Source organism: Brachionichthys hirsutus, chromosome 5 (genome assembly GCF_040956055.1).
Source record: "Brachionichthys hirsutus isolate HB-005 chromosome 5, CSIRO-AGI_Bhir_v1, whole genome shotgun sequence".
NCBI lineage: Eukaryota > Metazoa > Chordata > Actinopteri > Lophiiformes > Brachionichthyidae > Brachionichthys > Brachionichthys hirsutus.
This window is the reverse complement of record NC_090901.1, coordinates 15,556,901-15,569,777: the sequence shown is the minus strand read 5'-3', so window position 1 is coordinate 15,569,777 and position 12,877 is coordinate 15,556,901. Positions and strand designations below refer to the sequence as shown.

Sequence of the window (12,877 nt, the reverse complement as noted above, 5' to 3'; positions counted from 1 at the left end):
GGAACGCAAGAGAAAAGTGGCACCTTCTACTTGAGGCCAGAATGCCCCCATTGCCTCCTCTTAATCTGCAGCACATATTGTGAGTGTCCACCGTCCCGTCTCCCCTCTCCGGTATGTCTGCTTGTGACTCCGCTCCTCCATCTCTGACAGTTGATTGGTGCGAGGCCATAATCGAAAGGAGCATTTCTCTGTGCTGTCCGGCTGCTATCGCCCTGAGCTTCCGTACACCTGGTGTGTCCACGGGTGGGACTGGACATTGGCTTTCCTTTATCAGAGTGCTGACTGCAGCACATCCTACATGCCTCTCTGTCATACAGAAATGTACCTTTACGTTGCCTGCATCCATTCTCCAACGTCTGCTGTTAGATCTGGGTACGGTGGAATCTCCAACCAGCAGCAATCCAGACAAAGCTAGACGACCAAAGATGAAGCATTTCATCCTCGTTAATGTGGATCAATGTGTCCTTGAATGTTGTTCTTCGTTCTCACCTTGAGGTCGGCTGTAGCTTCCTGATGTTGGTGTTTTTGTGCATGATATTAATGAACCGGCAGCGGCGTGTGTTGGGTGTGGCCTTCAAGCGGCGTGTGTTGGGTGTGGCCTTCAAGCGGCGTGTGTTGGGTGTGGCCTTCAAGCGGCGTGTGTTGGAGTGTGGCCTTCAAACGGCGTGTGTTGGGGTGTGGCCTTCAAACGGCGTGTGTTGGGTGTGGCCTTCAAGCGGCGTGTGTTGGGGTGTGGCCTTCAAACGGCGTGTGTTGGGTGTGGCCTTCAAGCGGCGTGTGTTGGGTGTGGCCTTCAAACGGCGTGTGTTGGGTGTGGCCTTCAAACGGCGTGTGTTGGGTGTGGCCTTCAAGCGGCGTGTGTTGGGTGTGGCCTTCAAGCGGCGTGTGTTGGGGGGTGTGGCCTTCAAGCGGCGTGTGTTGGGTGTGGCCTTCAAGCGGCGTGTGTTGGGGGGTGTGGCCTTCAAGCGGCGTGTGTTGGGTGTGGCCTTCAAGCGGCGTGTGTTGGGGTGTGGCCTTCAAGCGGCGTGTGTTGGGTGTGGCCTTCAAGCGGCGTGTGTTGGGGTGTGGCCTTCAAGCGGCGTGTGTTGGGTGTGGCCTTCAAGCGGCGTGTGTTGGGTGTGGCCTTCAAACGGCGTGTGTTGGGTGTGGCCTTCAAACGGCGTGTGTTGGGTGTGGCCTTCAAGCGGCGTGTGTTGGGGTGTGGCCTTCAAACGGCGTGTGTTGCGTGTGGCCTTCAAGCGGCGTGTGTTGGGTGTGGCCTTCAAGCGGCGTGTGTTGGGTGTGGCCTTCAAGCGGCGTGTGTTGGGGTGTGGCCTTCAAGCGGCGTGTGTTGGGTGTGGCCTTCAAGCGGCGTGTGTTGGGTGTGGCCTTCAAACGGCGTGTGTTGGGTGTGGCCTTCAAACGGCGTGTGTTGGGTGTGGCCTTCAAGCGGCGTGTGTTGGGTGTGGCCTTCAAGCGGCGTGTGTTGGGGTGTGGCCTTCAAACGGCGTGTGTTGCGTGTGGCCTTCAAGCGGCGTGTGTTGCGTGTGGCCTTCAAGCGGCGTGTGTTGCGTGTGGCCTTCAAGCGGCGTGTGTTGGGGTGTGGCCTTCAAACGGCGTGTGTTGCGTGTGGCCTTCAAGCGGCGTGTGTTGGGTGTGGCCTTCAAGCGGCGTGTGTTGGGTGTGGCCTTCAAGCGGCGTGTGTTGGGGTGTGGCCTTCAAGCGGCGTGTGTTGGGTGTGGCCTTCAAGCGGCGTGTGTTGGGTGTGGCAGGCCGAGGCTTTGGCACACAGTTGCCCTACTATGGCCACCTAGCACAGCGTAAGGGAATCTCTTACCTCTTCCTCTCCTCTGTTTAATTGGAAAACCTCTGAATGACCCTGAGTGTCGATCAAGCCTCTCTTCTCTGTAACTTTTCAGCTTCTTTTTCCCAGCATGCATTGCCGATACGAGCCTGATTGAAACGTCCTCTTTCCTGTGAGCCAGAAGGAGTTAAAGCAGACAGGAATTAATGATTGAATTAATTATCAGTCACATATGGACAATTAATTTTGTGGCTTTGCCTCAGTCTTTTTTCCTCTCCCCATCTGTGTGAATGTCAAGAAACATGTTCTAATTAATTTATATGTGATAATCAGGGATAGTTTCTGGAAGGTCTCCACTTTCAATTTCTGACAGGCTACAGCAGAGGGATGGCTGGGGAGATGGAGTTGGGAGTGTGAATCAGGGCTTGTGGGGTGTGCCCTCTCACACACGCACACACACACACACACACACACACTGAATGAGGGTTTTTCCTTTCTTACAGTCTCACATTAGGGTTCCTCCTAGCAGTTTTATCCTTCTGCTAGTGTTTTGTTATTCTAAATTAATAATTTGATGAAATAATTTGTGTAGATATTTGACATGTTCTTGCTCTAAAAGTCTTCCTGAACTAGTGATTTGCATTGGTTGGAGTATTCGTTTTAGCAGAGAAATCTACACAGTAAAATATATTCTCTTATGCTGGTGTGCTAGATGTTGGAACTGGTTGAATAACATAGTTTATACTTTATATTGTCTCTGTTACATAAAAACCCAAAATTGGCGTCTTTCCCACCCGGACGGTACGGTGTCTCCTTCAAGCTCGGGCCCTCGACCAGAGGCCTGGGAGCTTGAGGGTTCTAGCAGGATCTTAGCCGTCCCCAGGACTGCGCTCTTCTTGACGGATATGTTGGACGTTGTTCCTGGTACCTGCTGGAGCCATGCACCCAGCTTGGGGGTTATTGCTCCTAGTGTCCCCATCACTACTGGAGCCATGCACCCAGCTTGGGGGTTATTGCTCCTAGTGTCCCCATCACTACTGGAGCCATGCACCCAGCTTGGGGGTTACTGCCCCTAGTGTCCCCATCACTACTGGAGCCATGCACCCAGCTTGGGGGTTACTGCCCCTAGTGTCCCCATCACTACTGGAGCCACTGTTGCCTTCACTCCCCACATGTCCTCCAGCTCTTGGTGCTCTTTCTTCCTGATGTTCTGTCGCTCTGGATTGCTACATCTATCACTCCCGCTGTCTTCTGATGTTTGTCCACCACCACTACGTTAGACTGGTTGGACGTCACCAGTTTGTCCGTCTGGATCTGGAAGTCTCACAAACTCTTGGCTTGATTGTTCTCGGCCCCCTTTGGAGGTGTCCTCCATCTTTTCTAGCCACTGGTATGTTTTTTCTATGTTGGCTACCGCTTCAACTTGTCGGTGGTTCATGCCATGCGGGGGCGTGTCCTTCCATGATAGCCCCTTCGTTGCAGTCGATCCGGGCAGTGCACAGGTTGCTGCTCCGGGCCTTGCAGTGTCTTGGCTCCCCTGCTTTTTTGCTAGTCCCGTTCTGGGCCCTGCTCATGTATTGATCCATGTGCCTTCCCGTTTTGGCTGCTATGATGCCTGATATATATAAGAAATAAGATGGAAACTAGACGAATACGCTCCAGATAAATGTCCATTTACATGCCTACAGTTATATTAATATGTGACTTAGTATATCTAAACAACAGATAACATATACAAGTGTAAATAGTATGAAAAACAAAAGGCTGATTAAATAAATGTAACCCATTCTGTATCATTTACATACCTTCGTGGCTGTGGTGTGATACAGATGTGGATGGAGGGAGGGGCTATTCATTTGAAAGGGAGTCCTCCTCCATAAAACGACCGGGGAACTCTCCTCCTGGGGTCTTTTCCCTTTCTCTTTCGCTTAAGCTCAATTTTCTTTTAAAAAAAGTCTAAATCATTGATTTCGCCAAATCAAGACCCGAGATCCGAAGGGCATTTTCATATTTGGCGATTATTTCCTTCTTTCGTTCAACAGTGGTTGTCACCACGTTACTTTTTCTTTTGCCAGCCGTCTCTGACTTTGTTTGGATATATATAAATAAGAGATCAAAAGAATAAATACGAAAAAACACGCACACGAAGCCAAACGTTTGCAGTCTTTCTCCTATGGCAGATCGACTCAAACTGAAGGTTATGCTCGTAGGTGCGCCTCGGCTCCACTCATGTGTTCGAACTCCAAAAATCTGTTTGACTAGATCAATATATATCTAATAATAATAATAACAACAAGAGAGACCATTTTTACTAGCAATAAAAATAACTTTTCACCAGTAGTCAGGTGATTCAACCTCGAAGATGAAGTTCTCGTATGTGAGTGTCATTTTTGAATTCCCTTTTGTTTGTCTTCAATGAGGACAAAAGGACAGGAGGGGGGCTCATCTCACGTCACCGTCCCTCCGTCCCTCTTCAGTTTTCATCGTCCTCGAAGCAAGAAAAAAAAAAAGCTTTCGTACTTTCACCCTCATTTTATCTTTCTTTGCATATTTGTGAATTTGCATGTTTGCTTCTTGCTCTTTTCTAGTGGTGTATGTATTTTGTAGATAAAAGTTCAGCAGTGCAGTTAAGAGAAATTAGTGAGGTAAACAAAGGTAAATGTCAACGATAAAGTTCTGTTGAAGCTCATCTGATTAGCGGGTGTCTTATCTTGCCTGTGCAACGGAGGGTAAAATGGGAATGATTGCGTGTCCTGAGCAGCAGATGCCGTCTGTCTGTCTGTCTGTCTGTCTGTCTGTCTGGACTCCTGAATCCAAGCAGTTCGGGCTTTCTTTTTTAAATCAGGTAGCAGTGTGTGTAAATGATGTCAGCGTCAATGTAGAACGCTGATGAAAATTCATGAATGCAAATTTTAGACTTCTCAAGAGCTTTAACAAAAATAATGAAGCACAGGTGATAAACCGAGATATTGCTGATTGAAAGGAAATAATCTGAACTGTAAAAGAATAATATTATTTTTATACTAGAAGAATGTAATGACATTTATTTATCTAGGAACAATTAACTCATCCATTACTTCACGGAAAATTGCCCTTTTGGAAAGACCTGAATGAATCTGACATTTTTAAAGATCCAGTTTGACACAAAATAGTTTGCATTGGCAGTAAGGATCTGAAATCTGGATGATTTCTCTGGATGTATTTAAGGTCTTCTTTTTAGCTTTTTAGCTTTTTATTCTCTTTTTTTTCCTACACCTCGTCTGCATTCGTGCTCAACAGTGACGTACACAACGTCAGTCTCTGTTAGAGTTCTATGCTTTTTATTCTTATAGTGATTGTGCCCGTCACCTGCCCTCTCGGCAGACTAGCCTTGACACTGAACCCCAAATGTCTCCCGGTGGGTCTGGCAGCACCTTGCATGGCAGCAGTCGCCCACTGGAGGGTGAATGTGTGTGTGAATGGGTGAATGTGAGGCCTCATGTAAAGCACTTCGAGCACCGCAAAGGTGGAAAAAGCGTTATATAAGTGGAGTCCATTTTATCATTTACATTAAAGTGTTAAAATTCTATTATAGTCATTGACCCCGCCTCCATAATGTGAATCAAAGGAGAATTTGAAAATTAGAGAAAAAAGGTGCCACTCATTCTTCTTAATGCAGCAATAATAAATGATTACACCAGTAAATAAGTTCACAATGATTCCCCGGCAGGAGCTCTGGAAGCCAGAGGCAGACAGAGCAGTTTCCTTTCCACTGGGCATGCGGCAGATTCTTTTTGACGTACAGTAGAAACGGCCAACGTGTCTTTGCTGCATTTCCCTTGAGAACCAGAGACAGAAGCGGAATGGGAGGAGCTGAATGTGTTATTCAGCAGAGGTTAAGCCCCACCTATTAGTGCAGGGTCAGAGGAGCATGCAGATAATGATTTCCTGTTGTGTGGTGTCAAAAAATCAATAGCTGTGCCGCGATGTTCTCATTTGATATCAACAATAGTCTTTAAAAATCAATAAGGCCGGATAGAGGAGAATGTCAGTGTTTCTTTATTCAGCTTAATGTTTCACTGGCATCCATGCCGGCATTCGGTTTGTTCCTTTGGTATTAACATATGAGATGAATGAAAATGAAACACTTCAAGGTAATAGTCATAAATCATGAAGCCTGCTCTTCTACTGTTCTCATGTCATTTGGGGATGTAGCAGCAGATCACACGACGACTACTGTACTTTCTTCTGGAAAAAGGAACACAAGTGTTAACATTCAAAAGAATTTAAAAATGTTAAGTGTAGGAAGGCTGGCATGTGTCGGTTCTAAATTATTATGCAAATCAGAACATGGTTATTTTCCATAAATTAACATAATCAGATCAGACACTTTCTGAAAAACTGGGATCAACAATTTCAAAATAATTGAGATTAATCTAATGTGAAATGCATTTCAGAATATTGGTTTGTGAATGAATATATATTTATTAGATAGAATGTTAGAGTACAAGTACAGTCACACAGTAGCATGTATTACAGTATAAGTACAGTCACACAGTAGCATGTATTACAGTACAAATGAAGTCTAACATCCTGTCTAAGAGGAGCATTTCTAAAAAGCCCTTGCGGTCTTGTTTCTGTTGAAAGTCCTTCGTACATAAATCATCGGCATTTAACAGTACAAATAAAACTAATATTAAATTATTAACTTGATGCAAAATAACAATAAAATAAAATAAAATTACACCGTAGATGCAAAATAACAATAAATTAATAAGACACATAATGTGTACAAAAGTAGGTGGACAAATAAAAAGGGGGGGGGGTTTGATCCGGAGAGAGTCGTGATGACTATCTCCGTTTCTGCCCCCCTAAAAGGTGTATTTTTAGGGCCTTTTTGAAGGAGGCCAAAGAGGTGCATGTTTTGAGGGCGGGAGTCAAACAGTTCCACCCTTAGGGGGCAGTATTGTCTGTCTGCCTTTAGCAAAGTAACCCAAATAGTTACGGACATATCTTGATGACATTTTCAGGAAATGTAGGGAATGTTTCCAGATACACTAATCTGCCTTTGTTTTTCATGCTATTTACACTTTCGTGTTTAGATACATGTAGGTACACATGAATATACCTGTAAGCAGGTAAATAGCCATTTATCTGCTGCGTAGGAACGGATTCATCGAGCTTACATTATTTCTTAGGGGAAATAGAGTTTTGTTTTTCAAACAAATCGGTTCCCCTCTACTCTAATGTTGGCGGGCGTGGCTCAGTGGGTTGAGAACTGGACAGTCACTGCTTCCCGTCCCGGCCCAGACAACAATAAGGAGTGTGAACTGGTGGCTGGAGAGGGGCCAGTCTACCTCCAGGGCACTGCCGAGGCGCCCTTGAGCAAGGCACTGACCTCCCCAACTCCGCTTGGGCGCACCGACCATGGCGGTGGCCTCCCCATACGCCCTGTTTGCATGTTGCGGGGCCCCTGCTAACAGCTGGACCTCACTTAACGACAGAGTTATGTTCCAACGACCCACGATTTTAGCATTAAACAATGTTAACTGACATCTCGGCCGACATTATGTGGTAAAAATATACTTATATTTGCATAGGTATAGGCCATTTATACTGTACATATTATACATATATACAGTAATACCTTGATATACGAGTTTAATCCGTTCCGGCTGTCTAAAACACTGAAATCAACATTAATAACAATGAAAAAACATTTTAATTGCTATATAGACGCACACAATGCTATAATAAATGATATGCAGTATTACTGCAGTATAAAATGTGCCCTAAAGAGCCTGTTTATTCTCCCGGGCTCTACTTCCTGTTGTGTTTCTCTGTGAGCCCTTGCTTGGCGTCTCCAGCGCCTCAGCTCTGCTAGGAGGCTAACTCTTCTCCGTGCTACCATGACCTTTACCTCTATCCCTCTTTTCCATGTCCTTCCGGCTGTTCTTGTAGCCAAGCGTCTCTGGGAGGACTGATGCTGCTGCAGCTATCCGCTGATTGCTCTCGGTGATGTTGGCGGTACGGATACTTAGCAGTACTGTGTTCACATCCTCCGGTAGAGATTCTGATGGTACTTTGTTACTTTGCCTTGGCCAGCAGGAGGACTTCATGATCTTCTCTTTCAGGTCAGCTGCTCTGCTCTTGGTACCAAGTCTCGATGTTTGTTTACCTCAGTGAAAATAGGAAGCGACGCTCATTAGTGGAGGTATAGATGTGCTATTAAAGACGAACCCTTCTTCAGCCTTTCAAAGGCTCATGATTTAAAAAATAACAAAGATTTTAATAACTAATAAGAGTACCTCTAGACTGCTTTTTGTTTCTAAGTTGCACCAATTAGCAGCCATCAGCTGTTAAAGGTTAACGTGCTTTTTTGCTGTGCTAATATCTGCTAATTAGCAATAAATGCACATTTTATATGATTTGCTATTATATTGGCCTCTGACTGTTTGTGTTCTAATATGAATATCAGAGCGTCTCAGTGCTGCTCTGATCAAAGTTATTTGTATTGATGATTAGGATATACTAACTAATCGTTTTACTGAAACACTAATATCTAGTGTTATCTGATGTAAATGCTCACATGTGGATATAAAACAACGATTTACCTTCCATGCATTAGAAAAGAGGAAGTGATTTGACAGTACGCTGCTTTTATGGGGTGTCGCCCATCGCTGGCAGGTCGAGCTGCCCCTCACCATTAAAAACGTCCACCCCTACTAAAGTGAAGCAAGTTTAAAGGATACAAAGAAAAGGGTCCACCAAACCGGTGACTCCAGTTCAGCCTGCTGCTTGTTTAGAGGCTCACTGAGGTCAAATATCCACACCGTTTCACAATTAGGACCAATTGAGCGAGTCGTGTGATAAGAGTCCCCTGGGGGGAGGATTGACCAATGGCGCAGAGGCAGCCAGGAAGTTGATGGAGTGCTGAGATAGGGAAGGTCAGCGTGGCCGGACTGAGACTGGCTGGACAGACTGGACTTCAGACTTCAGCCGGTTAGTCCTGTTTGGGTTGACGCCTGGCTGTGGACTGAAATGTGACCCTGACCTGACTCAGAGAACACAACGGACCCTGGCGCTGATCACGGGTCAGAAAGCCAGATCCCAGCAGCCCCTTTTCATGTGATGGACTGAAACAAAACAAGCATGTGAAGAAGTGTCCAACCGAACTAAATCTGGACGCAGTAAGACTTCAACTCTACCACAACCGCTTTATTACGTGGTTCCAAAATGGAGTGCCCACTGAAGCAACTTAAGTCATTTCCCGAAAGTGCAGGAATGTTATAGTGTTCTTGTGTGGCTGTTCCTGTGTGGCTGTGTCTGTGTGGCTGTTCCTGCGTGGCTGTTCCTGTGTGGCTGTTCCTGCGTGGCTGTTCCTGTGTTCTTGTGTGGCTGTTCCTGTGTGGCTGTGTCTGTGTGGCTGTTCCTGCGTGGCTGTTCCTGCGTGGCTATTCCTGCGTGGCTGTTCCTGTGCGGCTGTTCCTGTGTGGCTGTTCCTGTGTTTCGGTGTGGCTGTTATAGAGTTCTTGTGGCTGTTCCTGCGTGGCTGTTCCTGCGTGGCTGTTCCTGCGTGGCTGTTCCTGTGCGGCTGTTCCTGTGTGGCTGTTCCTGTGTTTCGGTGTGGCTGTTATAGAGTTCTTGTGTGGCTGTTCCTGTGTGGCTGTTCCTGTGTGGCTGTTCCTGCGTGGCTGTTCCTGCGTGGCTGTTCCTGTGTGGCTGTTCCTGCGTGGCTGTTCCTGTGTGGCTGTTCCTGCGTGGCTGTTCCTGCGTGGCTGTTAACGTTGTGCAGGGAAAGGGGAGCATCATGTGTCACGTTGCCACAACAGTCATTCCAACGGTGAACCATGATTCTGAACAGCTCGTTGGCTTTTCCTGATATTTTTCTTTTCTATAAATGCCCCTCCTACTTTCTTTTCTCCGAGCACACTCCTCCAGCCCCCACTGGCTGTGGGAACGACATTTTATCAGCAGCTGTCCGTTGTTCTCTGGTGGGGATAGATACACAGAAGATAGATGAGTGTTTTGACATGGACAGCGTTAGGCAAACACTCTTATCGGGGCCAGCACTTTAGATCGACCCCCTGAAACATTCGCCCTTACCGTGGATGAGATGGGGAGGGGGGGCGAGGTGGGAGGCATATTTGAATGTTTTGATCAGAGACATAGTTGGAGTGTCATAATATGGGTTGTGCAAGTGAAGCATCTGGCATGAATCCCATTCCTTCAGCCAGCGGCGTTCCCGTTGATGTTGCTCCTACTTGTGCGTTTGTCCTGAGAGGAGCAGAGACTCGTCTCTTCTGCAGCCTGCTGTTCCTCCTGAGCTCAGCGCTGTCTGAAGGTTTGAACGAGATGGATCATGGGCTGGGGGGGGGGGGGGGGGGCTCTATCTGTGCTGCAGCATGCTCAGACCACAGCCGTCACTGCCATCCTTCTACCGTTATCACTTTGAGGAAGTACAAAGAAAGTTTCCCAGTTTGAAACCAGACAGGACAGACAGTAATCGTATCAAACCCCCCCTGCTGTTGAGCCGCTGTAAGCGTTCAGGTCAAGTTCAACTACAGTCCTCATGATATCGCTGTCCACTTTTCGTGGATTCACTATATCGTGGATTGAATTGCCGAAAATATGTATTCATTGATGACGGATTCTGCATAAATGTTTACATTTCCATAATTTTATTGATTGAAAAAGCATTTTCTAGCCTAAGAAAAATAAAGTGTTTTAACATTAAAACAACACGTATTACAAAAGAAGTATTATTACAACATATAAAATAGAGTACCGATATGGTACAGTACGTTGAGTGAGATTTGAGTTCGTAGCTTACCAAAGTCGTACTAAAACATGTTGATAGATTTCTGAGTGCCGGGCACCACGTAGAATCCGTTTGATGTCAGTAAGCACAACCAGAATAAGGCACACCGGGTCATAAGGCTCCTGCAAATAACCGAAACCAGCAGGGCAATAAGACTCCTCAGGAGTCATTAGCATTCATCAGGTGAAGGCTCGTTGTCCACCCACGCTCAGGTGACATCAACAGACCCAAAATCAGAGGACATTCTGAATAAAGAGCTCGTTTCACAATTACTACTTTTACTACGTTCTTACACACATCTGACATTTGGGCAAATGTTTCTCTCCTCCTTCCAGATGAACTGGAATTCGGTGAAGAAAACAGTGACAGCAGGGTCGTGGCCAGCAGGGATCTCCATCCAGAGGCAATGTGGGGTCCCTATCCAGGAACCGTCCAATCGGAAGACGGCGCAGACGACCAGGAGACAGAGGTAAGAGCTGTGTGTCAACACCGTAGCAACCACTGGCCAACATCCTGTTACTGATTAACTGTAAGGGTATCGTGTATTTTAAATATTGTAACACTCGCTGAGTCACTGAGCTGGTCAGAGGTCAAAGGTCATGCCGTCTGCTAACAAAGAGGACAATGATCAATGCGTTATGAGTCCTGAGTGTGTGTCAGAAAGATGAAAGCATCTCTGTGTGTGTGTGTGTGTGTGTTACCGGGTGGCATCCTATCAGAGGCTAATCTAATCCTATGATGATGCTGGGACAGGTTTCCTGGCGTGGAGCACAAAGTGAAAGACAAACACACACAGCTGTGTCTTTTGGGTTTTGGCGCAATTGATCTAGCTTGATACACCTGCTTGGTACACCTGCTTGGTACACCTGCTTGATACACCTGCTTGGTACACCTGCTTGGTACACCTGCTTGGTACACCTGCTTGGTACATCTGCTTGGTACACCTGGTACACCTGCTTGGTACACCTGCTTGGTACACCTGCTTGGTACATCTGCTTGGTACACCTGGTACACCTGCTTGGTACACCTGCTTGGTACACCTGCTTGGTACACCTGCTTGATACACCTGCTTGGTACACCTGCTCAGTCTTTCATCCCGTTTGTCCTTCACTATTGACTAATTTCAAACATTTGAATATTGAACCCACAAATAAATACTCACCCAATCAAGGTAAAGCAGGTGGAGTTTATTCCACCCATTACTCTACGCATCTCCCCATCAAGACTGCCCTCTCCCATTCTCTTTCTCTTTCTCTTCTTCCATCTCTCCTCAGACTCTCCCATTCTCTTTCTCTTTCTCTTCTTCCATCTCTCCTCAGACTCTCCCATTCTCTTTCTCTTTCTCTTCTTCCATCTCTCCTCAGACTCTCCCATTCTCTTTCTCCTCTTCTTCCATCTCTCCTCAGACTCTCCCATTCTCTTTCTCTTTCTCTTCTTCCATCTCTCCTCAGACTCTCCCATTCTCTTTCTCTTTCTCTTCTTCCATCTCTCCTCAGACTCTCCCATTCTCTTTCTCCTCTTCTTCCATCTCTCCTCAGACTCTCCCATTCTCTTTCTTCTCTCCATTTCTCAGACTCCTATCATCCTTTTCCATCTCTCCTCAGACTCCTGACCCATCCTCTCGTCTCTCCTTTCCTCCTCTCTTCTCATCTTCTCCCAGCCCTCCCCAAACTGTTGTCCCCTCCTCTCCCTGTCCCTCCCCAGACGTCCGCCTGTCTTTTATCTTTACATGGCGCCATCCTACTGGACAACAAACCCCAGTGATTGATTCCTGCTTGATAGGCTCTCATTTCTAAGATTTTATTTCTCTCTCTCTCTCAACCCAGCCAGTCAGACAGATGGCCGTCCACCATGGCCATAATAATATATTTTTTTTTGCCCTGACATGACGCATGTCTGTACCGAATTTCGTGTCTGTACAACAAAGTTGGCGTTGCACCACTCCTCATAGACGCAATGCATTTTGATTTTTGTAGGTGGCGCTGCTGTGTCACCTTTTAATGCCCAACTGTGAAACGCATAAAAAAAATAACATTTTTGCCGGTTCTGAGCTTGGTTCAAAATTCGGTGAGTTTTCGATGTTCAGGGGGTCAAATTGCCGTTTAAAGAACAGAACAAAGAAGAAAAATAATTTCAACTCAAAAACAATAGAGCTTTTTTTCTGAGTACGCGATTACTACATGGTGTCGACACGGGCTACGCGTCTGTGGGGGGTGGAGGTGGCTGAGGAGAACGTTTTGCTCGTCATCGACCTGTCGGCCCCCATGCGTTTTCATGCAATAACAACATGGGCT

General features: G+C 46.4%; 1 protein-coding gene across 1 annotated transcript in view; it reads left to right on the top strand.

The window, feature by feature from the left end:
• zfpm1 (zinc finger protein, FOG family member 1) overlaps positions 1-12,877 on the top strand; it is a 101,318-nt gene that overhangs the window by 62,686 nt on the left and 25,755 nt on the right. The window contains exon 4 of the mRNA XM_068739565.1: positions 10,919-11,052. Coding sequence (XP_068595666.1) covers positions 10,919-11,052 — 134 coding nt within the window. The remainder of the gene's footprint in view (positions 1-10,918; positions 11,053-12,877) is intronic.